Raw genomic sequence first — 24,087 nt, 5'->3', positions numbered from 1 at the left:
TTACTCCAACATCGATGAGAATTTTCTTTTGGCTCTTTTGAACCAACAGGTTGGAAAGTCCCCTGAAATTAAGAGCAACTGAAAATCAATTCCTTTCTTTTCTTCTGTGATTATTATGTGCAAAGACTAGCCATAAGAGGAGTCTTTTAGGTTCTCCTGATGAGACAATGTAATTGTTTTACTTTTCTACTGGTAAAATCTGAAGGATTATTCATGCCATGACACTGTCATTTACAGACAGGCAAGAAATTAAAGGCATGCCCTGAACTCTTGACCCCTACACAGAGAGACATTGTTGCACTTTGCTGCCATGTTAGGGTTCACTTGTCAAAGGTAAAAGAGTTGTAAAATCATTACAAACTTGCTATGAGAGATTATGTTTGTCCCGTGACAAATAGACTGAGTAGTTGATTATGAAAAAGGCGTGATCATACACCATGGCTTTCACAGTCACCTGATGTCAACCAAGACTATTCTGGGGAAATTTGACACACATAACATATAGATAATAGCTCTGTTAGTGTTTACTAAACAATTCCAGGATACACTGAAGTTGTTGTGGAGGCATGTGTTGTACAAATACTTCCAAAACTTGTCTTTGCCTGCTTGTACACATTGCTTCTTTGGTTCAGGTCTGTTATGTGTTTCTACATAGTTGTGTCTACATGTCTAAGGCAGATTAAAGCCCAACTTAGGCATTCATGAAGTAAATCCACAACTCACTGTTACTGTAACACAGGACACTTTATTAAAGTGGATGAAACAGGAATACAGGAAAACAGCACTGCAGGGTAGTCAATCAGTGAACTGAACTACAAAAAGTCAAAAGTGCCTATCAGGTAGGCTGGAATCATACACGTTACCATCAACAATATCATTGTGAATGTTACACATACTTAAAGAAAGTTTACAACGAGCGAGATGTACTGACAATAGCCACACACGGGTAAATGTGTAGTAAATGGCAGTGCGGTAAATCTGCCTAGTATGATATTAAATACACTTACTACTTCATATATCTCAGATGGTTTGTAACGAGCCACGGAAAGCATCATGTTGACTTGAAGGCGCGTGGATACCCTCCGTGCGTGAGTGAAGGCAGCGGCTCGGCTGAGCAGCTGCTGTGTGCAGGTTTGGTGAAGACCATAGTTCTCACCAGGCCTGCTGACGAGGTGCATGGGCATCTGGATTTACAACATGAATTGCTAATGTCGCGATCATCAGTTGTAGCCACTGAAAAGACTAGAAATGGGCGTAATACATTAGATGTCGGCTAGCGCGCGGCTAACATTTACCACAAAGAAAAAGGCTTAAATGCGCTATTCAGCGTCGTGTAATTTCCGCTAAATCCAGAGTCTGTAACTTCACGTAAACATAGAAGAAATGCCAGTTTCCATTTCAAAAAAATAGCGGACTTGCCGGCTTCTTCGCTGTGTGTTGTTGTTGTTTTGGTGACGCAACTTCCGTCGACCAGACGATTGGTCGTCTACAGTGGGTTTCGGCGCAGAATAGGGCTTTGGAGCGTGATGTCACGGGAGGTGGGCCACGCCCCCTTCCGTCATGACAGTAGGCCAGACACAGGATACAGCTTCAGCTATGGTTCGTACGTGTTGTGTTGTCAGTTGCAACGTTAGATCACACGATCGTGAAGGCAAGAAGCTGGATAATGGGCTCTCTTTTCATCGTTTTCCATCCTGGAGGCAACGTGAGGGATCCCATGTATCTGATATTACTAAACAAAGACATCAGGCTTGCATTGCAGCGGTGAGACGAGCGGATCGAGTTCTGTGCAAACCCAGCTTTTTGTTGGTTTGCTCGCGGCATTTTCTTTCCGGTGAGTTCTAAATTAATTCATATCACTCTTAAAAGGCTTTTAGTGTTTTTTCAATGTGCTGAGGTCATAGATGATGAGATAATACATGCTAATGTGTGATGCTGCAGAACCACGTCATGCCATCATGTCGACTGAGTAGCTTATGATTTAGCATTATTGCAGGCAAACCAGCATATGAAATGGATGTAACAAATCCAGACTGGGCACCAACACTGCACATGGACCTCTAAAAACATACTAAATTGCTCTCATTGTACACTAATCCGCACATAACTTCCAGATGAATCACATACCTGTCATTGGAATATTGGTGTACCTTATGTGTATGCACTAATTTTATCTTACAGGCTTTTATTATGCAGCTGCAGAGTCTGAAGGTGTGCCCCGTGCAGAAGTAATCGATGAAGATCTGACAGAAGACCAACAACAAAATCACCATGTCATGGAGGCAGTGGACAGCAGTTGTGTTGGACAAGTGGAGGTTGAGGTACCAGCTGCAAATGTAGACAGTGGCGATCGGACAGACAGCATCACGGAAGCTAAAGGGCAGACAAAGGATTGTGTGTGCAATGAACAGGGCAGAGCAGAAATAAACACAACACTGCTTGATAAGATTGTTAAGGTTTGCTGTGTTTTGGTTAATATGTGCCCCAGTGCGGTTGTCAAACCAGCGCCAAATGAAACTTGCTCTTGTTGAGTATTCATAAAGCTGTTGTGTTGCATGTGTAGTTCATTGTAAATAACTGTACTTTGTGTGAAGTAGTTTCAATAAAACAGAAAAGAATAGTATCTTTGTTTGTTTTTATTCTTGATGTGTTCACATGTACTTAGCAAGTACATAAAAATGAAATGCAAACTATTTACATGGCAACACACAGCTGGCATCAATCTTGAACCACAACATGAAACATTACAGGCTATTTAGAGCAGCACGTTGTTTGGAGAAGTATTTCCCAACAAGTTCAGGAAGACACACTTTAAGAAAGAAATCTTGTGCTTGCTTTAAACGTGGTTCCCAGAAATCCACATCAGGGAAGATGCGTATCACAGCAAGGTCTCTCTGTGTCCACACAATGAGGTCACAGTGGTTGGCGCCGATAACAAAGATTTGTGTTTGTACCTGACAGTAGTGTATCCAGTAATGGTGACAAATTCTCCAGCGTTGCAATAGGAATCTGCCTTTTTTGCGATCGCCTCCTTTTGCCTCTCAAAGGCAAAAGGAGGGTGTCTTTATGTTTTCATCAAGACCACGTTTTTGGGCAGCTGCTGAGGAGAAGTCAATGTTATGTGCAACCTCGGGCTGTATCCTGGTCATATTTCCGGGCAATACCCAATATGCTGGCTCGTCTGTTACAGTTCTGGTGCCTCTGATACGCACTGTAGCCTCGACTTTAAACAAAAGAGCAGCGACATGGGTGCAGGTCTCTGCAACTCCAGCCATGCATGTGCAGTGAGCAGCCTCAACCCTCCCATTGGTGCTCACAATGACCCATGGCTGTAATGCAGTTTCATTCAGTCGTTGTGAGTGCAGTACCTGAAACACACAAAAACCGCTTGTTTTGCTTTCTGGCCTACTGACATGGCACCGCGATCCCACAATGCATTGCGGCGTGACGTCAACTCCAAAGCCCTATAAGTTTATAAAGTATCATTAACTAAAAGTGGTGAAATAAATATCTCTAAATCTACTAAATGTGGACAGTTTAGTATTACAGCTGCTGATTAAACAATAGAGACAGATGTGTAGTAAAACTTTTATTTAGTGTTTCAAGTCAAAAACAAACAGAGCAGAGATACAGAGAAAGTCTTTTGATGAAAAAAGAAGATACTGAATGTTGAGTTTCCCCTAATCATGTGTGTGCAGTTGGGTGAATGAGGCTGTGTCGAGTGTTCAGACTGAGTAGAAATGCACTGTGCTTGTCCATTTACATCCTTTAGATCCAATCTTGACTCTTGCCCACTAAAATAATAAACCAGTACTTTTTTCTGTATGTAATATAATCTAAAGCATCCACAGTAACATTTTCCACCATACGACTGCGCTCTAAGGTCAGCACGGTGGTGCAGTGGTTGGTACTGTTGCCTCACAGCAAGAAGGTCGTGCATGTGAATCTGCTGGCTGCTGTTTGCATGTTGTGTTCTCTGAGGGTGCTCCGGCTCCCTCTCACAGTCCAACAACTTGCTTTTTTAGGTTAATTGGTGATTCTTTTGGGAATTACAATTATCTATTGGGAATGTGATCATGAGTGGTGAACTGTAAAGTGTGTACCCTGAGTTTTACCTTGTGAAAGCTGGGATAGTCTTCAAGCCATCTCCAGCAACCCTTAAGTGCTTAAGAGGAAGGAAGAAGGAAAGGAAGGAAGGATAAGTACAGTTTATGATCTCAGCTGTGATTATTAAAGGTTTGTGCTTTCTAGACATTCCCTGTAATAGAAAGAGCAGAGGGGTGTGATACTTCATCACGGCCAGAGGGAGGCACTGTGGAACCATCAAACAAAAGACCCCAGTGCTGATAAGGCAACATGCTGTCCATTACCACCAGGTATGAGGACACAAGGTAGGTGGCAAACTCATCTGATCCATCCTCAGTCAGCACAAATGAGAGTAAATGTGTTACTTTCCTTCAAGTCCTGTCGTATTATTTTGTATCCACAAAACTATTAGAACAGAAATATTTAACTTAAAAAGATAAATCCAAATAGATGAATAGATCTGTTTTTACCTTCATGAATGTCGTGAATATTTTCAGGAGAATAGAAGTGTTACTTATATAATGGTAGTGCCCATTGCCTGAGATCCCATGATTGTAAGGTGACTGAGAAATATTTTTAATTACACGGTTGTGGCACTGATTCAGTCTTTAGCACTACGGTCACCCCGGTGTGTCGGCCACAACACCAATTAAAGCCAAAGTGTCTCAGAGTATAGAAGAAGAAGCTTGAAGTTTGTTCTGAGGCAGTTTATTCTTTCACAGTTTAAGTCCTGTAGCTGTAATCACGTGTGTGTGTGTGTGTGTGTGTGTGTATGTGATTTTTTTTATCATTCACGCACACATCACATCCCACAGTTCTGCAGCGCTATATACATATGGGCAGTATTAACATAGGGAAAAAGATATATATATATAAAATGTACAAATATACAAGCCGGTTTTTAAAAAAGTAATAGGTAATAAATAGTGTTGTGAATATACAGTTGGGTTATTGCACATAGAATTGGTATTGCACAGTGGTGGCCCATAGAGGAAGTGGGAAGAAAAAAAAAATTGGGGGGGGCTGTGTTATCGGTGCATGTGTGAGTTCAGGGTGGTTATGGCTTTGGGGAAGAAACTGTTTTTGAGTCTGTGGGTTTTTGTGCTGATGCACCTGTAGCGCTTCCCTGAGGGAAGCAGGCTGAACATGTTGAAACCAGGGTGGGAGCTGTCCTTGATAATGTTTGCTGCTCTGCTGAGGCAGCGGGAGGAATAAATGTCCATCAGGGAGGGGAGAGGGCAGCCGATGATCTTTTGTGCTGTCTTGACCACACTCTGAAGCCTCACTCTATCCGCCTTGGTGTAGCTGCCGTACCATACCGTGATGCAGTAGGTTAGCAGGCTCTCAATGGACGAGTGGTAGAAGGTCAGCAGCAGGTTGGAGTTCAGCTTGTACTTCCTGAGGACTCTCAGGAAGTGCAGCCGCTGTTGGGCCTTCTTGACGACCGCTGAGATGTTGTCTGTCCAGGAGATGTCAGCAGAGATGAGGACACCAAGGAACCGGAAGGTGTGGACCCTCTCCACACACTCCCCGTTGATGTAAAGGGGGGCTAGGTCAGTGCTGTGTCTCCTGAAGTCAACAATGAGTTCTTTGGTTTCATCAGCAAACTTGATGATGAGAGTGTTGTTGTGGGTCGAACTGCAGTCGTGGGTGTAGAGAGAATACAGGAGGGGGCTCAGCACACAGCCCTGTGGGGAGCCGGTGCTCAGTGTGCGAGTGGAGGAGAGATGAGGGCCGAGTCTTACAGTCTGGGGCCGGTTTGTGAGAAAGTCTTTTATCCAGGCACATGTGAGAGGAGGGAGGCCAAGAGTGACCAGTTTGGTGATGAGGATGTCCGGGATGATTGTATTAAAGGCTGAGCTGTAGTCCACGAAGAGCATTCGGACGTAGCTCTGCCGCTGCTCTAGGTGACTCAGCACAGCGTGGAGGCCTGTGGCGATGGCGTCTTCTGTGGATCTGTTTGCATGGTATGCAAACTGGTGGGGGTCGAATTCTGGGGGGAGGTAATCCTTGATGTGCTGAAGGACTAGTCTCTCAAAGCATTTCATGATTACCGGTGTGAGGGCCACAGGGCGGTAATCATTCAGGCTGGAGATGGGAGACTTCTTTGGCACTGGGATGATTGTGGCTGATTTTAGACAGGATGGGATGGCTGCCTGATCCAGTGAGAGGTTGAAGAGTCTGGTGAAGATGAGGGTGAGCTGGTGTGCGCATGCTCTTAGCACCTTGCTAGGTACTCCGTCTGGACCGGCCGCCTTCCTGGGGTTCACTGCTAGGAGCACACATCTGACATCGTGCTCCGTTACAGTGAGTGGAGCGGTGCAGGAACCAGGTGAGGGTGAGGATGAGGATGGGAGCAGGGTTGAGGCAGATGAGTGCTGCTGTTGTGGTGTTTCAAAGCGGGCGAAGAAGCTATTTATTTCCTCTGCCAGCTGCACACTCAGGTTTTCTGTTTTCGCAGTGCTGCCTCTGTGGTTGATGATGTCTTGCATTCCCTGCCACACCTCCCGTGTGTTGTTGCTGGACAGGTGGGACTCGATGTTTCTTTTGTGGTCTGACTTGGCTTTTTTAATCCCCCTTTTCAGGTCAGCTCGAGCAGCCCTGTACAGAGCTCTGTCACCTGACCTGAAGGCGGCATTGCGGGCTTTGAGGAGTGAGCGGACCTCGCTGGTCATCCAGGGTTTTTGGTTTGGGAAAACCCGAATGCTTTTGTCCACAGTCACATTTGCAGTACAGAACTTGATGGACTTGATGTAGTCCAGTACTGATCCTGTGAATTAAACTTTCACAGCTGTGTGAAAGTTTAATGAATAAAACTGTTCATATTCCAAGCCAGCCTGCAAGTCCTTGCATTTGGTCAGTCCCAGCACCCATACCTGCTGCGAGGGAGAGAATGGCCAGCCGTCAACATGAGCGCCAGTACCAGCATCCAGAGCAGACTGCTAGTCCTGCTCCACCTGAGCCAGAAGTCTGCGCTAAGCAGGCACCTGCCAAGCCGCCCAAGGTGTCCCATCACCTCCGTCGTTCCCCAGTGGAGCATTGCTGGCCATGCGGTCGGCCTCCTGAACTGCTGGATATGATTTTTTCTAAATAAAAGGGCCAGGTTATTTTTTCTGGTTTTACCTCAATGCCAGGTGATGAGGATAATGAGCTATCTAGTTAAGTTCCCTTCAGTGCTGCTGGACTAAAAGCAGAGGGTTATTCTTGTCTGAATCTGTGATTTTTATGTAAACTTAAAGCACATGTCTGTGTTGTTTGTTAAGTAGCATTAGTAAAAGACATTCAAATTATTATAATTGCCTAGTGTTACTCCCCTCGAGTCTTAATAAAGCTCAACTTGTTCTTTGCTTTTAAACTGACATTTATTTCGGACAGGAGGATTCTTCGACATGCCTTAACATGTAATGATGTCCAACCACAGCCGATACAATGCCGTCAGAACTAAAAAGAAATACAAACTTAAATGAATATTCTTAATAAAGTCCTTAAGCATTATATAAAACGAAACATTCCAACAAAACGATCAATAAAATACACATTACACTTCACACTGCGGTAATTGCACTAGAATATCACGCAATACTAGCGTATTTACATACAGCGATAATAACCAAAAGAAAACATTTACCTCATTGGCCTCACTCAAAGGGAATAAAAACTTTAATCCTCACGTCGTGGGGTAGTCCAAAACACTCTTCACAACTTTCTGTAGACGTGCAAACCTCGTGGCTCGTCTCTTAATTAGCTTGCTGAGTGTGCCAGCCAAGAAAAATGCCCTCCTAGCAACACCAGACGGAACTATAGAAAAGGTTCCTATCTAATTGCACAGTTAGCACAAATACACATTTAAACATATAAATCTAATCAACAAAAATGAATTACTATTTATTTATTATTTCTTAATATTTCAACTACTAATTGTTTCAACATTAAATCCAATAAAATGAACTTAAATGTGAGAGTTGCTTTTGACGGCAGCTACACTCCCACCAAATCACTTGTGATTTTCACCCATGAACTTATGAAATGTACACTAATCTGCTTCTAATAGTGTCACAGTCTTGTGTATAGGTCTGTCAAGTAGAACTGGTTTACTCAGTCTCTTTCCCTGGTCATCTAACAATGAGTCACTCATTAACAGTTGCACTTTGCGTATACATCCATCTTCACTCGGGTGTATGGCAACAACTTTGGCCAACTTCCAGTCGTTTCTTGATGCTTGGTCATCTTGTACGATCACTATGTCATTGACCTTTGCATTTCTGTTTGTTTTGTGCCACTTTTGTCTTTGTTGTAGGCTCAATAAGTATTCTTTCACAAATCTGAGAAGTCTTGCCATCGCTTTGACCAACCTTGACCAACTGGAGAATTTCTGAAAACGTTCTGCCAAAGAATCTGTTTCCGTAGTTGTATGGAGTACACCAGCTTTGCGTACTTCTGGATCCTCTGCATCAAATTTTCCCACCTCGACTTCTCCGTGGGGAAGTTTCTCTTGCCAAAGAAAACTTGGACCGCTAAACCAGTTGGAGGTAATAAGGTCTTTGGCCTTCAGTCCGCGCGACGCATGGTCAGCTGGATTGAGATCTGATGCCACAAACTTCCATTGCATCGGTTGAGTGCTTTCCTTAATACGCTGAATGCGATTTGCAACGAAAACATGGAACCGTCTTGCATCGTTGTTGATATATCCCAAGACAACTTGAGAATCTGTCCAGAAGAATTCTTGGGCATCTTCTAGCTCCAACTCTGCTTTGAGCATGTCACTAATCCGCACTGCTACAACTGCTGCAGACAGCTCCAATCTTGGCACCGTAGTAACCTTCGTGGGTGCTACTCTGGACTTAGCAAAGACAAGAGAGCAGTGAACTTGTCCTGCTTCACTGACAGCTCTCAGGTACGTACAAACACCATACCCTGAAACACTTGCGTCTGAGAAATGGTGAAGCTCGTACTTCTGAACTGGTTGAAAATCTCTTGGCACGTAACATCTGTCAATTTTGACATCTGCTAGATTTTTTAGATCCAACAACCAGGACTCCCACCGTGACTTCAGATCGCTTGTGAGTGGTTCGTCCCAATCTGCTTTCTCACGACACATCTGCTGTAGTATCTGCTTCCCAAGTAGAACAAAAGGTGCCACAAAGCCAAGTGGATCGTAAATAGAGGCTACCGTGGACAACACTCCTCTTCTGGAAAGTGGCTGCTCGTTCACAACTACTCGAAACTGGAAATGATCCGAGTCGATGCACCATTTGACACCTAGGGCTCTTTCAATTTGTTGCTCGCCCAGTGACAAGTCTTTCCTTACTGTTTCTGCACAATCTTCTTCCGGCAGCGAATTAAGCACTTGCTTACTGTTTGAAACGAACTTGTGAAGTCGCAAGCCTCCTGTTCTGCAAAGTTCCTTGGCTTCCTTCACCAAACGAATTGCCTCTTCTTCTGAGTGGAAACTGATAAGACCATCGTCCACATAAAAATTTCGCTCAATGAACCTTATGGTAGCTTCACTGAACTTGCCTTGACCTTGTGCAGCAATATACTTGAGACCAAAGTTCGCACAGGCAGGGGAAGAAGCAGCTCCAAACAGGTGTACGCGCATGCGATAGACAGATGGAGTAGAGTTGAAGTCTCCATTGTCCCACCACAAGAAGCGAAAGTAATCTTGATCTTCTTCTCTGACTCTGAATTGATGAAACATGCGCTCAATGTCGCACATCACTGCAACTGGACCTTTCCGAAATCGACACAGGACCCCCACCAGAGAGTTGGTTAACTCTGGCCCTGTAAGCAGGTAGTCGTTCAAGGACACTCCTTCGTACTTCGCTGAACAATCAAACACCACTCTTATTTTGCCAGGCTTTTGTGGATGATACACTCCATGGTGTGGAATGTACCAGGCAGGGCTTTTGTCCAGGTCTACAGAGGGAACTCTTTCTGCATCACCACGCTCTATAGTCTCTTTCATGAACTCTGTGTAGTCTTTGTGGTATTGGTTGTCCTTCTCAAATCTTCTCTTCAAATATTTGAGTCTGTGTTCTGCACAGCTCCGGTTGTTTGCCAGACTTGGTCTGTCTTCCTTAAATGGCAAAGGTAACTCACAGTGTCCATCTGCTTTCATCTTCACTCCTTCTTCCATTATGGAGATGAACCTTAAATCTTCTTGTGAGAAGTGTGAGTCTTCCACCTTTCTTTCATTGAAGTCGGACTCGAGCACTTTAATTACATCTGCGGATGTGACCACCTCTTTGACTTGTGTGCGACAGATGTATTGCACTTCTTTGACCAACTGTTCAGCTGACTGACTGGGTGTCACTTCCTTGACAATGATTTTGTGGCTACATCCTATGGCGTCCCCATAGTCAACACATGGATTAGTTCCTCCAACTATTGTCCAGCCAAGGTCTGTTCTTTGGGCAAAAGGTTCATTATCTTTTCCTGCCACAACTTCTCTGGGTACCAACACTTGTGAGCAATTGTAACCAATGAGCAGGCCTACTTCACATTCAATCAGTGGAGCAATTTCTTCAGCCAGGTGCTCTAAGTGTGGCCACGCTCTTGCTGTCCTTTGTGTGGGAATATGACTCAAATTCGCAGGAATAAACTCTCTTGTGTATGTCACAGGAAGAGGAATTCTCCTTGAAGAATAGAAACCTCTGACTTGTAATCCAGACAACCTTTGACTTGGTACTAAAGTATCTTTAGAAGACATTGTCGAGAGCTTTAACTGCACACATTTCTTCTCTGCATCCAGAGCATCTGCCTTTCTTTCAAGACGAATGTCGTGTCACTTTGGCTGTCAAGAAGAGCATAGAGAAGAATCTCATGTTCAGGATTGCTTGTTGTAGATAACCAAACTGGAATGATCGTAGATGTGAGATTACTTCTGTCACTTTGAATCACACGGTTTGATATTGCTTCACTTGGTGCTTCCTTGGGTTTGGTTTCTCTACTCTCTTTACTGTCTTCCATCTCTTTTATTTGTGGTTCCTTGACACTTTCTTTCTCTTTCCTTGTCCTTGAGGATTTGTCTCGTTCTTCATGCAAACATGTCGGGTGTTTCCCTTTACATGTGTCACACATCTTTCTCTTTTCACATTTCTTTGATTGGTGTCCAAAGCCTAGACATCCAAAGCACAATCCCTTGGTTTGCACAAACTTGACTCTTTCACTCAAGACCTTGTCCATAAACTTCCTACATGTGTGAATGCTATGATTTGAGTTTTCACAAAACACACATTTTTTTGTGTTGGACGTCTCTTCTGCTGCACTCACTAGCACCTTTGCCCCAACACTTCTTGTCTTGGAAGATTTCGTTTTCTCTGAGTCACCTGCTTTGAGTGCATGAAGCGATGTTACTGGATTGCACGCAATCTTGGCCTCTCTCGCAATGAAGTCAACAAAGTGGCTAAATGTTGGGAAAGAACCATCTTGCTCTTCAATTTCAATGACCTTTCGATTCCATCTTGCTGACAACCAATCAGGTAGCTTGCTTAGCATTCTCTGATTCTCATTGCAGTCGTTCAAAACTTCAAGACCTTTAACCTGAAGCATGGCTGCTTCACATCCTCTGAGAAAATCTGAAAATTCGCGAAGTTCAACGCTATCCTTGTTACCAATCCTTGGCCATGATGTCAACTTATCTCTGAAAGCCTTGGTGATTACAAATGAACTTCCATATCTTTCCTCCAAAGTGTTCCATGCTGAGTAATAAGCACGCTCGGTTCCCAACAGAAAATAACTCTCAACAGCCTTTCTCGCCGGTCCTCCAACATACTTGTGAAGATAGTAAATCTTTTCATTCACTGGGATGTTCTTTCTGTCTATCAGCATTTGAAACGACAATTTCCAATCCTTGTACTTGAGAGGATCTCCGTTGAAGACTGTAGGTTCTGGTACTGGTAGGCGACTTATGTGAATGGACTCAGCTAGAGCTTGGGCCAATGTTGTGGTACTATCTTCATGTTTGCTTTCTCTTGGTTGTGACCTTGTGATGGCTTGTGGCATATCAAACGGCATTGCATTTGCATTAAGTTGCGAATGTGCAAACTGATTCATCGGTTTAGATGTGGCATTTCTCCGTTTACTCCTTTCGTGCAGAAGATCTGATATTTCTTCATCTGAGATTCCTTCTTCATTGTACACTTTCAGATGTGCTTTAGCAGCATTCATTCTCTTTACTGTTTCTAGCCTTTCAAGCTCTCTTCGCTTTTGCTCTAAGGCCTTCTGTTTCTCAGCATTCTCTGCTTCAAGGATTTCAAGTGCCTTTCTTTCACTTTCCATTTCCTCCATAATCTTCAGAGTTGCTTCAGTAGCCGCAAGCTCTGCAGCTGCTTCTTGCCTCTTTACAGACAACTTACTTGAGCATCTTGATTGCCTGCTATTTGAACTCTTAGATCTTTGCGAGGTTGCAGAATTGAATGCTGATCCTACATCACTCCAGTGAACTAATCTCCCAGAAAGTTCTTCGTCTTCTTCTGCTGCTAATTTTTCTTGAGTTAGCCTTATCATCTTCTGAGAAACAGCATCACAGGTGTCCACTCTGCGGCGAGTGTCTGCATCAGGAGTTTCATGATTGCGCAGTTCATCATAAACTTGTTTCACTTCTGCCGAAGTATGTTCAACTTGGTCAATAAGCTCTTTAAGTTTTGCACTAACAGGTTCTTCAAGTGCCTTTTTGCCTTGTTTTGCAACAACTTTCCACCTTTCATAACTGACTTTAAAGCGAGCTTGAAGCTTGTTCACCTTTTCATCATGTAGTGCTTGGCCCCTTTCAGTGAACTTCTTAACTCTTTGACTTTTCCTCAAACTTCCTTCTTTAGGAGCTTTACTTGTGCATGGTTCTTGCAAACTTTCTTGCTCTTCAAAAGCTTCTTGCTGCTCCACAGCTTCAGTGTCACAGCCTTCTTGCTCCATGTCACAGACAGTCAAAGGTGTTATACTACACTCAAGTCACCTAGGTCCACTTAAATACGTGAATGGTCACCTTATGAAGCACCTAGGAACTTAAATTGCTTTACTTTAAAGAGTCAACTTAAATATAGGTCACCATCACTTAAACCAAAATAATAAATTGTTCTTCACTTGTAGTTAAACAGAAAATAACCTTCAATGTCAAACAAAATACTATAATGTGACCTTTAAATATCTAATGCAGTCTTAAAAATAAGCAAAACCCTTATAATCAACTTAAACGTACCTTAATTGCAGTTACTTAGCATAAACAACTAATAACATGAACTTAAACTTTTACTCCAAAACCACCACACTTCCCCTTTCATTGCTTGACAGAGTCCCTTTAAGATGAGCTAAGGAAATCTACTCTCCACATTTAACTTGTATAAACATGTTACTTATTTGTAGCTTAAGCAAGCTGCACCACTGGACTCTGGTTGCCTTATGGGATGTCTGTGTGTGTGTTTGGGTGTCTTTGATGCTTGAGAGAGACGCGAGCTTAACCACGTGACCCCGCGCGCTGTCGGCTCAGCTCCGCTCCCTCTCGGCCACGCTCGCTCGGCTGTCGGCTCGGCTCCGCTGCCGGCTCGGCTCCGCTGCCACTCGGCCCCGTTCGCTCGGCTGTCGGCCCGGCTCCGCTGCGGCAGACCTCTTTCTCCTTCTCTCTCCTCCCGCACGAAGCAGGCTGAGTTCTGACTGTTACTCCCCTCGAGTCTTAATAAAGCTCAACTTGTTCTTTGCTTTTAAACTGACATTTATTTCGGACAGGAGGATTCTTCGACATGCCTTAACATGTAATGATGTCCAACCACAGCCGATACAATGCCGTCAGAACTAAAAAGAAATACAAACTTAAATGAATATTCTTAATAAAGTCCTTAAGCATTATATAAAACGAAACATTCCAACAAAACGATCAATAAAATACACATTACACTTCACACTGCGGTAATTGCACTAGAATATCACGCAATACTAGCGTATTTACATACAGCGATAATAACCAAAAGAAAACATTTACCTCATTGGCCTCACTCAAAGGGAATAAAAACTTTAATCCTCACGTCGTGGGGTAGTCCAAAACACTCTTCACAACTTTCTGTAGATGTGCAAACCTCGTGGCTCGTCTCTTAATTAGCTTGCTGAGTGTGCCAGCCAAGAAAAATGCCCTCCTAGCAACACCAGACGGAACTATAGAAAAGGTTCCTATCTAATTGCACAGTTAGCACAAATACACATTTAAACATATAAATCTAATCAACAAAAATGAATTACTATTTATTTATTATTTCTTAATATTTCAACTACTAATTGTTTCAACATTAAATCCAATAAAATGAACTTAAATGTGAGAGTTGCTTTTGACGGCAGCTACACCTAGTTTTACAAATTGTGAAACTCACAAAGAAAGAGGACAGCTGTGGCTCATTACTGAATTGGCTATGTGCAAACATGAATGATGATAAGTATTAATAAACAAATGAGACACTGTTGGAACACAATGTTCTGCTCTTTTGTACTAATAGCAGAGTAAATTGTAAACTATTACAAACAGTCAGGTTCTCGAAACTGTAAAGTTACAGTAGATACATTAAATTTAAAAAAAAACTTTACGTTTTAAGGATTGTAGAGCACGTCACAAACATACAATCATTATTTAATGATCACATGTACAGAAAAAAAAATTGATGCAAGAAAAAGATTGTAAATTAAGGTCTCAGAGGGTCTGACCAGGGCCTCTTATACTTTTAGTTTTCAGTGTTTGCATCAAATTATAAACACTTGTATTTCCATAGTTAGCTACCAGTAGTACATTAGTTATATGCATATATTGCTCAGTCCTCTGTGATGTCCATTTTTATGTTAAGATATGCTACTGATTGTCTGAGAAAGATGAATTGAATATTAAATGAAAAATCTAAAATTTGAATTATTACAAAACTGCACTATGGACTGGTGTCATGTTTAACAAACTTGCTGCTGGCTCTAACTGATGGGTTTAGATTTTATTATTGTCATTTGTATTAAGAAATATTTAACCATATATGCTTAGAGGTATATAATCAATTGTGTAGTGATAGGATGTGTGATCTTCAGTAGGCTGTAAAAGGCTTTGTGTGCATTCCAGGGTGTTCTGGTATTCAAACCCACATCCTGGGAGCATGGGAGAGGTCGTACCTTGTTTTATTGTTTTATGGTAGGATAAACGTATCTATGTCTGTTTTAGGCTAAGTGCATTTTGTTTAGATGAACTGCTGGACTTCCAGGCCAGTAGGTTTAGGAAGTCATTAATGGGTTCACACACACACACACACACACACACACACACACACACAGTGTATTCTTTGTTCACATGCATACCTATGTTATATGTTAATGACCCTATGCATATTTATGTAACCACAATAAAAGGAGTGCTATGGGGAACCTGGCTGAGAGTCTGACGGAGGTCAAGTGGGTGGAACGACACTTGGCTCCAGACAGGCCTCCCCGTGCACGGAAACATAAGAACTTTGCCTACTTGTGTCTTGTTCTTTGCTGTGTAGCAAATTGTCCTGAACGTTCCAGCGAGTAGGTTTATGCTATAAACCTATCACTAACATTGGATTGGCTTCTGCTTCATTTCTATATTCTGTTCCAGTGTCCTAAAAACAGAGTTCTTTGTCTTTAAACGTAGTTAATGTTGCAGTCCTTAACTGCATTCATGTGCTTTTTCTGCCACCTGCTGCGATGGCTCTTGATAAAACTTAAATATGTGGGAGATTTTTTTTTAAATATATTATTAACATAACAAGAGGAAACATAGATTTGATTCTTTATTTATTAATTTCTTTTATTTTCTTTCATTTTCTCTCAAGCTCAAAGGCTGTTTTTATTTCAACAGTGATGGCAGCAGCAGCGTTCAGGAGCAGAGGACTGGCTGGTGTCAGAAACAGCAACGTTTTAATCCTCATCTTTCTGCTGTCCCTGGTTTATGTCACAAATTCACTGACGAAAGTAAGAACAAAGTCACTGCTGAATTAATTGTTGCTGAAGGTACTTCTATGAAACATTTATTTGCAAATGTAAAACTGCAGTCACTATGTAATTCATTATAAGCATATCACAGTTTAAACTGATGCATCCTGTTTTTGTAAATTTAAAAAAATTCTGAGAAGTTTCTTAGAACAAGAAACTTAGAAAAAGCAAAAGCAGCCAGAAGGAAGGCGGGTCAGTCAGTTTCATCTCTATTGCATGTTATCAGTAAAATTTGGTCATGTAGGAAACGACAGAATAAATCCACCTTTGTGTCTTTTTCCATCCTAGCTGAAGTCCGGGCCAAACTGTGTCCCTTCTCAGCTCAACACAAACGCGTAATAATTTCTCTGAATGCGGGACAATTCTGTCTTTTTACAGGATGGTTGGCAACTCTACTAACTAACCTTATGAATAAAATAACTATGAATTACTATCAGTAACATCATAGCACCGACCCAGCTGTATAGAAACTACGTCATGCTAGCTAGTACGCAGTACTAGTTCAGTTCACCTGATACTCGGACCAGCCCCGCCTCGGGTCTCTCCTCCTCCTGTCTCCCTTCTCCCTCATCCACCTGCTGGCCTCCACCGCTTGCTAATGTTGCTGAATCTGTGGAAGCTCCGCCATAGCCACCACCAAACAATTGAGTTATTTTTTACACACCGGCCAACATCTGGCCAATCCACCACCTTTCATTGTTTATACCGTTACAAAAAAAAAAAAAAAAAAAATCATCAGGCCACCGAGCAAATGCCCGGTATGGCCAGTCCAGCTATGGTCGTGCCATCAGTTAACCACGCGTGCCTAGGGTTGCTGACCCCTGGTGTAAATAAATGAAATGACATAAAAAATGTAATTTAATTTGAATTGCAGTCCCCTTGGGGGAAAAAAGAAAGCAGGATTCAAGTACAGAGCAAGGCTAGGATCAGATCCAGAGCCGCGTGTGAAGCAGTGGATTCGAACCTTTGACCTTGGTATTTGAAACCTGCCCGCATAGCCTGTCAGCCATCTGCCAGGCCAAGTGAATGGCGGCAAATTTGGTCTATTTAAAGTGCACATTCTTTCTTCATGAAATGAGTACATATGAAATGATTTGCAAACAGTCAAAGTGTTAGAGCTGCAGAGAGCTATTCCGCTATGTTTGGAAGCTGTTTACATAGCAAATAACATGTACATGTATGTACATAACATATATGTACATAGGTGTATATGTTGCCATGGAGACATAGTCACTCACATTAGCTGGCGGTGCATGTTTAGTACAGTCAATGACGTGATTGTGCGCACAGTGTCATCATGATCATGATCATGTTGAGTTATAAAGCAGGTTAAAACAAGCACAGCTGACAGTCCCCAGCTGCAGACAGCGGGAGCGCACAGCTGCGTGGCCGCAGGGTGTGCCCTTTAAATAGAGCAGAATTGCTGCAGTTTGATTGGCCCGCCAAGTGGCCTATGGGAAACAGTGACTTGGCCTGTAAGCAGAGTTTGAACCCGAGCTGCGATGGTTCGATTCCCATGCTTGCCATCTGCATACGCTCTGTACTCTTCTCAGTACACCTTCAGCCAGCTTAATCTGGCGAGTCTGTAGAGCTCCAGACTTGCCAGCCAAACCTGGCGAGTCTGTAGAGCTCCAGACTCACTCTGCCTTTTTACCCTTTTCTTCAAATCCCTTCTTAACTTTTGCCTGGAAACAGGGCAATTTTTCACACACAACATGGCTTCAATCTCTCAACAAACGCTCCCAACTCACTCAATTTCCGCTCCATCCACACAATTTACACATCAAAACATAGCTATTTTCCTCACTGTCATTAGTTAGTTTTCGTTAGTAGATAGTTTTCCAGTTACACAAGGTTTTGTAACAGCAAGAAACGGCGGTTTTCACTTCTCATTGTACACTAGAAATTTAAGCTTTGTTCATAGAGCTGGCGGTAGCCCACGTTTAGCTCAGCCAGTAGAGAAGGCGTTAGCGGTCCTGGTTCAAAACCTCCCAGCAGCAGTATGTTTTGAGCACACACCTCAGCTTTTTTGCCTCTTTTCAGCAGACCATTTGCAGCTACACCAGTCACTACTTTACATCCTTTCTTTTTTGGTGGATATACCAGTGCTTACAGGTAAGACCATTGAAATGCCCACCATTTATAGAGTGCCAGCGAGTGTCAGTAATGTTAATGTGCTTGTGTGGAATAATGACTCTCCCATTGCGCAAATATGAAGCCGCTTGTCAGAGCTGCACGTTGCACTTTTGGAGTCGTCACGTCAGGCTCCCGTACACTTTTTAGGTAGGCAGACCGGTCCAGTTTATCTGCTAATGGGTTTACCTCGACTGACTACTCGGTCAATTAAGGTGAATACAACCACGTCATTATGAAAAAGACACACAGCTTATCATCTTATCTTGTACAACACCTAAAATCACTCTGTTAATTTGTTTGCTAGATTAGCCGCTAGCATACACACTGTGTTAGAGGCTTGCTGCTAGCTAGTTAGCATGCTACACCCCTGTTACTCTAATACTCTGTATTTTTTGAATAATTCAGCACTTCTTAGGTTTTGTTCTCCATTTTTAGACAGTAATGAGATCAGCTGCACACTCCACAGAAGTCCAGAGTTACTTTTAATATCAAAAATGTAATGCTGTCCTTTGGGATTTTTAACAGAGATCTTCACCAGCAGCTCCCTCACAAGGAAATCTTCCGAACTCCACTGTAGGCACGGCCCAGAAGATGGATAAAGCCAGCATTTCATGAACACACTGGAACCAATCTATCTTCATAACAGTGAGTTTTATCAACAGATCATATGCTCTTGTTACATAGTCTCATGATAACGATTATACACAAATCAGTGGTGTAATTGAACTGTAGCAGCTATGTGGTGTAGCTTATACCAACATGTACTGTGTGCTCTGGACTTTGTAGGTGAAGGCAGCATAGGTCACTACAAAAAGCTTTCATGGTCAACATTTGTACAACTATGAAGCAAAAACGTTTTTAAGGAAATCATAGATAAAACTTTATGAATCTCTCGGGTGGGTTCAACCTAGCATGCATATTAATCTGCCTTACAATAAACACACTGACATTATTTGGAACTTGAATTGAATGGATTAAGCCTAGTGCTAGGCATAAAGTTGTTTAAATGGAGGTCTTCACTGAATTATTCTTTTAATCTGGGACTAGAAATAATCCATATCTGGGAAACACTTTGAAAACATCTTTAGTAAACATTATAAAAAACATAAAAAATAAAAAATGAAATCCTACCCACAGAAAGGCAGCAGCTCTCTCCTGTGTGTAGAGACAAGGTCCAAGTTTCTGACCGCCAATCATTTACAGAGAAAAAGTAATCTCTGCCTAAATGTAATTGTTTATTATTCTGCAGTGCAGTGGGCGTGAGTTCATTTGGAAATTTGGAAGTTAGGGTGAGTCTTTTATTTGCTGTGGGCAAATGATAAGCCCAGGGGAAAATAATATATGAAGAGAGGGGAAAGATTTTTTATTTCATGACTCTTTGGCATTATGAGGAAACAGTAGCAGTGGCTTACATCAGTCTGTGACGCTGACATATCGCTGTAATTTCCGCAGCCCCTTGTGTCATGGCTGTAGCCAGCAGTGTAATGCAGATGCACACGATTCAACAGCAAGAGGTGCAGTAAGCTGTGTGTGTGTGTTTTCTAAAGCTGCTTTGTTCTCCACCTGCTGAACCTCACACTTCCACTCTTTAGAAGCTTTTAGCGGTTCTGAGTAGTGCTGGGCGATATGGAAAAAATATTTATCACGGTATGAATGATTTTATATCACGATAACGATATATATCACGATATACCACAATGTTTCCAGTTATTCTCTGAAAAGTTTGACAAATTTCATTCCTCACTTTTCTCCAACTTTATTTTGAAGAGACATTTAACGGAACTGTCACAATTGAGAAACATACATTTTAGTATAAATGTATCAAATGAAAACAGCTGTGGCCTTCACATTTGTTTTCCAAAACGTACATTTAAAATGAATTGTCAAAATAAACTTAAAGTGCACAACAGTTTCAAGTTTCTGAGAAGAAAACTCAGATTTGCACAAAAGTTCAGCTATAAAAAATAAACACAAATTATTTCTTAACTTTCTGAAATCTGTAACCTTGTAGTGCAAAGTTTGCAAACCAATATAAAGTGACAAAAGTAAGCATCAGGGTTGAACAGAACTCTGTTTAAGGCATTAACCATAAATTAAAGTGCAAACAGAAAATGGCTACTTTGCAGAAGTAGATATGTTACTGTTGAATTTACAGGTTGAGTGCAAGGAAGACTAGTTGGTCAACGGTGTTTGGCTTAAGACATGACCTCTTACATGTGATGATGTTCCCACTCGCACTGAAAGCCCTTTCAGATGAAGAACTAGTAGCAGGAATACACAAGTACTTTCTGGCCAGCCTGGCCACCAATGGAAAGTTTGTCTCGTGCTGCTTCCACCGCTCCAGTGGGTCAGTCTCTGAGTCAGGCCCAGGTGTCTGAAGATACATGGAGAGCTCCAGTTCAACGGATGCTCTGCTGGGATGGGAGTGGGTGGTGGATTGACCTGCCTTTTTGAAGTAGCTACCTAAACTTTTCTTTTTCTTTGTGGGACGGGGAAGCTCTGGATCATCTTCAGCAGCTGGGGGTGAACTGGAGGCTGCTGCTGTTTGTGCACTTTCTGGTGCTGTTGCTCCCACCATGTCCACCAGCTCTGCTGCAGCTCTCATCTTTATGAACTCCACCCTCTCTTCCTTGATGTAGGCTGTCTTAAACCGTGGGTCAACAAGTGTTGCCATGTCTAGGAGGTTGTTGGTGGCATGGTCATCATACTTTTCATTGAGGTACTTGAGGACACCGTCTTTGACTGCTTTTGTGAGCTCTGTGTCTCCATCCTTCTGACTGAGGATTTCGTTGTTGAAGAGGTGCAGAACTGGCTTCAGAAAAGATACGCTGACGTAACTCTCCCCTGACAAAGCGTCAGTAAACTCGAACAGTGGACCCAGTGCCTTGTTCAAGGACTCTAGCAATGCCACGTCTTGCCAGCTTGGCACCAGATGTCTTGTCTAAGTCAAATAGCAAAAAAGAAAGGGGGGAAAAAAAGGTTACTTTCATGAGATGGTGAATCTAGGCTGCAAACATAATCAGAATCCACAATGAAAAGAATCAGTGTACAATGTCCAGTGGCTATGTCTCACCTTCTTGTCTGCAAGGAGAACCTGTGAAAGAGCTTTCTCCTGCTCCAGGAACCTGTCTATCATCATCTGCCGTGAGCCCCATCTTGTAGGGCTTTCATGGATGAGCTGATGAGGAGGCAAGCCCAGCACCGCTTGCGCCTTGGCCAATTCACGTTTTTTCTTCCATGACTTGGAGAAGGCACTCACCACCTTTTTACACACTCCAACTGCTCGTTCCACAGCCTGTTTTGTAGATACTGGTGTGAGAGCTTTCAGAGCATTCTCTGTTGAAATAAAACAAAAAAGTATGTTATAACGTATTTTGACAGCAACTTTATTTTTTTATCGTAATGTATCACTTAAATTACTTATGAATTGATTGAATAATTAGATACTGTGAGCAGCTAGTATCACAATTCATTCTTTACTGTGACAGGCAAAAAAATAAAATATAAATAAAACTTGTTCAATAATGTTTTGTACATGGGCTGATCTAATTTAGATTTACTAATATTTTTGTTGCTACTATATTACTCTCAACACAATATTACACTAAGCCATTTTTAGATTGTTTTACACTAACCAATGGCTAGCTGTAGGCGGTGACCAAAGCATTGTAGCCGTTCCCACTGGTTCAGTTCCATTGCAGAGATGTTGTTAGTGGCGTTATCCGTGGTGACACAGACAAGGTGGCATTCTTGCAATCCCCATGACTCCAGTGTATCTCTCAGACCTAGACACATCAATTCTTAATTAGGAGTGACTCAGAATTACTACAGCCAGAACAGTAGCTGAAAATATTTGTTTTACTAACATGCATATCATATATGTTAGTAAAACTAGTGTGTGTGTGTGTGTACATATATATATTAGTACTACATGCACGTATATATGCACATAATGTACTTTATGCACGGTTAAATATGTAGCAATGGCAGACTCATACCTTGGGCTAACATGCCTCCAGTGTGGTCTTCTGGAAAGTACGCAGTCTGTAAACAGCGAGCGCAGAGGGTCCAATCTTTGTTGATGAAATGGATGGTTACGCTCATGTAGGGCTGCGTATCTCTGCTCGTCCATAGGTCGGTAGTCAAGGCATAATGCATGACACTGCAAACATCCTTCTCTACTTTGGCCCGGCATGCGTCATATAAGCGAGGCAACTCAACTTTACTGAAGTGCTTACGACCGGGCATGACGTACCTCGGATCAAGGACTTTGACGAGGTCACGAAAGCTGTCCTTCTCAACTACGTAAACAGGGGCCATGCCTTTACAAATGTAACGCGAGATGGCTTCTGTGATTTGTTTATGGCGCTGGGACGTTTTCTCATACGGCGTCCCTTGTGCGAAAGACTGCTGTATCTTCGGCTGGCTATAGTTTTTCTTTTCCCAAATTGCTCCCGTTGTTCCACAGCTTGGTTTAGCTCGGATTTTCTGGATTCTTGAGTATTCTTTTTCGTGGGCCTTCTGTAGGTGATAGAAGAGATTTGTTGTGTTGCCATCGGGCGCGGGAATAGTTTTATAGCATAGCTTGCAAATGGGCGTCTTCTGCTCTGTGTCAGTGCTGTTGAACCCAAAATGTAACCAAATCACAGATGTACCCCCTCTTTTCGGTAAAAGTGCTTCTTCTTGGGCTGCCTGTGTAGCTGTCTCTGTCTGTTGCATGTCCGGGCATGAAACTGCAACCTGTCGCGTGTCCATCGTTTTGAGCATGTCGCAAATCCGGGTGCACGTAAAGCAGCACCATGTCGCAAAACCACAAGACGGAGTTTCTTTGTGGATATTTCTTTGCCGAAAAATATCATTTTTTTATACTTCATTTTCTCTTGCATAAAGTTAGAGTATGAATAGTGACAAAACAACATTAATATATTTGCCCCCAGGCTATTTAATGATATTTTTTATGTATTAATTTTTAAAATTAGGTTAGAAACGATAGAAGACAAATGGCACGATAGACACTTTTCTATCGTCCACACGATATATATCGTCATATCGCCCAGCACTAGTTCTGAGTCAAACAAACACAAATAGTTTGGGATTTTTACCTGACCTGCGTCTTATTTGTCAAAAACCTAAATGACTTGGTAAACTTTGAATGATGCAGTGTGTCATCTGGAAGTACGGATTAGGTTTGGATGTGCACAAACATGAAATGCTGACAGGACCCGTCAGGATCACAGCGGTTTTTTTGAAGAGAGATGAGAGAAAAAATACATCACAGTACCCCCGGCCATGCTTGTTCTGGCTATTGTGATGTTAGGGTTAGGGATGTGTTCACTGTTTTCTAATGAAGTGTGTAAATCTTTAATAATATTTATTTGCTTGGGTATTTTAGGAGTGTTTTTCTAAACATGGAGAAAAAAGATGGAAGAAACCGATCTGAATTTCCCGTCTCCTGCCTCCGATGATCACTGTGACCTCAGAGGGCAACTGGTCTGCAAAGCTGGAACTGGAGTGAGGGAGAGAGGAGTCATCATCCAGCTTGAAAGAAAACATCCGGGTAAAGTGATGTGGATCAGTGGATAAATTACTATGTATGTTTACTATTTTATCTCTACTATGTACAGCACTTTGGCTCAACCCGTGTTGTTTTTAAATGTGCTTATGAATAAATTTTGATTTGATTTTTGATTTGACACTGTAATGAGTACAGTTTAGAAATAAATACTGTAATGAATAGTGTTTATAAATAAGTACAGTGCAAGTGTTCATGAGTGTTAACAGCACAGTTAACCTTCAATCAGGGTGGAGGTAGGGCATGTTTGACAGCCTGTGGGTAAAAGCTTCTATTGAGTCTGATTATCTTTGACCTGATGGATCTGTAGCGTTTACCAGAGG

At 42.3% G+C, this 24,087-nt stretch overlaps 1 protein-coding gene and 3 long non-coding RNA genes across 4 annotated transcripts; 1 reads left to right on the top strand and 3 right to left on the bottom strand.

The window, feature by feature from the left end:
* Positions 1-1,775: 1,775 nt before the first annotated feature.
* LOC112845004 (uncharacterized) lies at positions 1,776-2,404 on the top strand. The gene is made up of 2 exons (XR_003217775.1): positions 1,776-1,834; positions 2,182-2,404. It is a non-coding gene; the product is annotated as an uncharacterized LOC112845004 (long non-coding RNA).
* Positions 2,405-7,429: 5,025 nt separating this feature from the next.
* Positions 7,430-10,810, bottom strand: LOC109200512 (uncharacterized). The gene is made up of 2 exons (XM_019356103.2): positions 7,715-10,810; positions 7,430-7,527 (listed from the first exon to the last, which is right to left on the bottom strand). The coding sequence occupies exon 1, from the start codon at positions 10,793-10,795 to the stop codon at positions 8,120-8,122; it is 2,676 nt and encodes an 891-aa protein (XP_019211648.1). The 5' UTR covers positions 10,796-10,810; the 3' UTR covers positions 7,430-7,527; positions 7,715-8,119.
* A 2,964-nt stretch (positions 10,811-13,774) lies between these two features.
* On the bottom strand, positions 13,775-14,151 carry LOC112845008 (uncharacterized). The gene is made up of 2 exons (XR_003217782.1): positions 14,060-14,151; positions 13,775-13,872 (listed from the first exon to the last, which is right to left on the bottom strand). It is a non-coding gene; the product is annotated as an uncharacterized LOC112845008 (long non-coding RNA).
* A 7,367-nt stretch (positions 14,152-21,518) lies between these two features.
* On the bottom strand, positions 21,519-22,263 carry LOC112845006 (uncharacterized). The gene is made up of 3 exons (XR_003217780.1): positions 22,191-22,263; positions 21,828-21,977; positions 21,519-21,528 (listed from the first exon to the last, which is right to left on the bottom strand). It is a non-coding gene; the product is annotated as an uncharacterized LOC112845006 (long non-coding RNA).
* Between the last annotated feature and the right edge of the window lie 1,824 nt (positions 22,264-24,087).

The sequence above is a fragment of the Oreochromis niloticus genome, unplaced genomic scaffold, assembly GCF_001858045.2.
Source record: "Oreochromis niloticus isolate F11D_XX unplaced genomic scaffold, O_niloticus_UMD_NMBU tig00002260_pilon, whole genome shotgun sequence".
Taxonomy (NCBI): Eukaryota; Metazoa; Chordata; class Actinopteri; order Cichliformes; family Cichlidae; genus Oreochromis; species Oreochromis niloticus.
This window is presented reverse-complemented; position numbering and strand designations above follow the sequence as displayed.